Source organism: Pteropus vampyrus, unplaced genomic scaffold (assembly GCF_000151845.1).
Source record: "Pteropus vampyrus isolate Shadow unplaced genomic scaffold, Pvam_2.0 Scaffold481, whole genome shotgun sequence".
NCBI classification, from domain to species: domain Eukaryota; kingdom Metazoa; phylum Chordata; class Mammalia; order Chiroptera; family Pteropodidae; genus Pteropus; species Pteropus vampyrus.
In genome coordinates, this window is record NW_011889262.1 from 350,316 (window position 1) to 352,925 (window position 2,610).

The 2,610-nt window shown below is 41.2% G+C and overlaps 1 protein-coding gene across 1 annotated transcript in view; it reads right to left on the bottom strand.

The window, feature by feature from the left end:
* Positions 1–2,610, bottom strand: part of LOC105307146 (ankyrin repeat domain-containing protein 26-like) — a 122,247-nt gene that overhangs the window by 101,963 nt on the left and 17,674 nt on the right. Inside the window, 1 exon segment of the mRNA XM_011382508.1 lies at positions 1,688–1,721. Coding sequence (XP_011380810.1) covers positions 1,688–1,721 — 34 coding nt within the window.

The window sequence follows — 2,610 nt, forward strand, 5'->3', positions numbered from 1 at the left end:
TAACGAAATGAAAGAAACAACAAGACGAGCAGAGAGGGTAAAAAAATCAAAGCAGAACTGCCGGGACTCGAGGCCCTGTCCAACGAGAAGAGTCCCACGATGCAGCGGCAGATCTCCAAGGACACTGGCACAGCCACCTCTGCCAGGACGCAGCTGACAGAAATGAAGCGCACCTTGCAGCTCCTGGAGATGGCGCTGCGGTCCCTCCTGGCAGTGAAACACTCCCTGGAGCACTCCTTGTTAGAGACCTAGGCAACGACTGTGCACAGCCGGCCCAGATCCAGGCTCAGATCTGGGCTCTGGAGGAGCAGCCGCACCAGGTCAGAACCGAGACCGAGGGCCAGAAACGGGACTACGAGCAGCTCCTGGACATCCAGATCCGCCTGGAAAAAGAAATGGAGACCTACTGTGCCTGTTAGATGAAGATGGAAACTCATGCTCTAAATCAAAGGGCTTTGGATCAGGAAGCTCAGCAAATTCATCCAAAGATGTAGCCAAAACCACACTGGTAAAGACGGTGGTTGAAGAGTGAGATTAACGTGGTAAATTCCCTTCATCGATGATTCACGCTACTGAAGGAAAAGCATCTAAAATGATCTATGACAAGGCCGAACAAAGTGTTTCTCTCTAGCTGTCATTTCTGAGAAAAGAATAATTTATTCTAAATATCGAAGAGATAATAAAAATACCTTCTACCCTTCAAGACGTTACTTAGCTGAAATAACTGTTTTCTTAGTTATCTTTTGCAAGAAATTGGGTGTTTATTTTCAAATAAAAAAAGTTAATGTGTACTCATTTCCATTCACTCATGGCTAATAATTACTTGCAATCGAAAAAGAAAACTCATAGAATAAGAAAATAAGATGCTAGAGGAAAAAGAGAAGAAACTTTACCGAAGTAGGCAGAGGTACTAGCCTAAGAAAAAAAACCAGACTGGGAAGATAGTAAGTAGAGAAGTCAATTACAAATAGCCTTTAAATAGTTGCTGACCTTAATTAACATAGCAGGGCCTATGCATAGATAGACCTCACTTACAGAGTACTAATTTGCCTCAAGAAGAATAGACATCATTATAGCTAAAAAAGGTTTGCCTAATTAGGCCTTGCTGTGTAAAAACTAGGGTTCTGTGGCCATAGCTGACTGAGATCTGCCCTAAACAATTTGATGGTAAAACAAGGTACAAGTTACCGCTGCAGCTGTCCAGTATACTAAGACAAATGCTTAGACTAACATGGCTTTGTAGGAAAACTCTAAGTCAGCATCAACACATAACTAAATTGGACTCTCTGAACACATAATTAAATTGAAGACTTTCTGAGTCGATCCGACTAGAATATGTATATTGATGCCAGTGCTGCACAGGAATTTATCAGTATAGACTAAGGGACATGATGATGGATTTGGGAACAAAGCAGGCTGAAGATCAAATCAGAGGCCAGCCACTTATTCACTATGGAGTCACAGGTCAGTGAATCAACAGCCCTGAACCACAGTCGTGTAATTGATAAAAAGCAAGCTAAAACAGCATAGCTACTTTGCCAAACCCATTGTGATGACACTATGCAGTAACAAATATCAAGCACAGATGTAGTGTTTATCCCACAGCAGAACACTCAACAAGTGTAACTTCCTTTACTCTGTATTCCCTTAGAAAACATATAATTTTTAAAAATCCATAAAATCCTACCTGCTTACAGAGTCTCCTTCAGAACTCTCATTCACTATTAAAGAAAAAAATTAAAATACATGAAGTCAAGAATCGAAAAATACAGAACTATAAAAATATCAGACTGATGCTGTTTAAGAGGTATTCCTTTGAGAGCACACCTAAAGATGATACTTCAATAAATTTTAATGATGCTATTGACAAACAATTACTATATTAACTTTTATGTCCTCTCCTTTACACATATTAAATGCAAGAAAAACAGAATGGATTTTTGAAATTCAATACTTACAAGGGAACTGCTACTTACAATGATGATAATCCTAACCAAACTGAAGCAAACTGACAGAATATGGTATCATTAGTAGAATCAGTATCATAAACTAACAATGTCAACTTCAGTAGCATGATTTCTCTGGACTTCTGCCATGAAGAACATTTAGGGGAGAGTATACTTATTGTGCTGTAACACATTGCACTTTCTCTACCTCTTTAGTCAAGCCTGTTCAGTTTAGGATGAAAAGCCCTATTCAGGAAACGTGGTCTATACGTACTGCACTCTGCAGCATGGCAAAACATAGGAAAGAGACACTTTCTGGCCGAAGACTACTATCCTCAGATATCCCGTTTGAATGGCTCACCCATGGTCGGTGCCTGGGAACCTGGTTGAGGGAGGGTTCCACCACTCCTTAACTGACAAGAGTGGCTCACTGGGCCTCGACTGTCTGTAGAAACAACGTGGTTCATGCTCAGCACCTGCTTTCCTTTAGGAAGTCTGGAATTTTGGTCAATGCTAGGGGGAGGATGCCTATGTGACTAGTGTGCCATAAAACCTCAGGCAATGAGCCCAAAAAGACTCTAGTCCTGGTAGACAACGTCTCACTTTTGGTGTCAAGACTGGACATGGGTGGAATTAAGCGCATCCTGGGAACTCCATAGAGAGA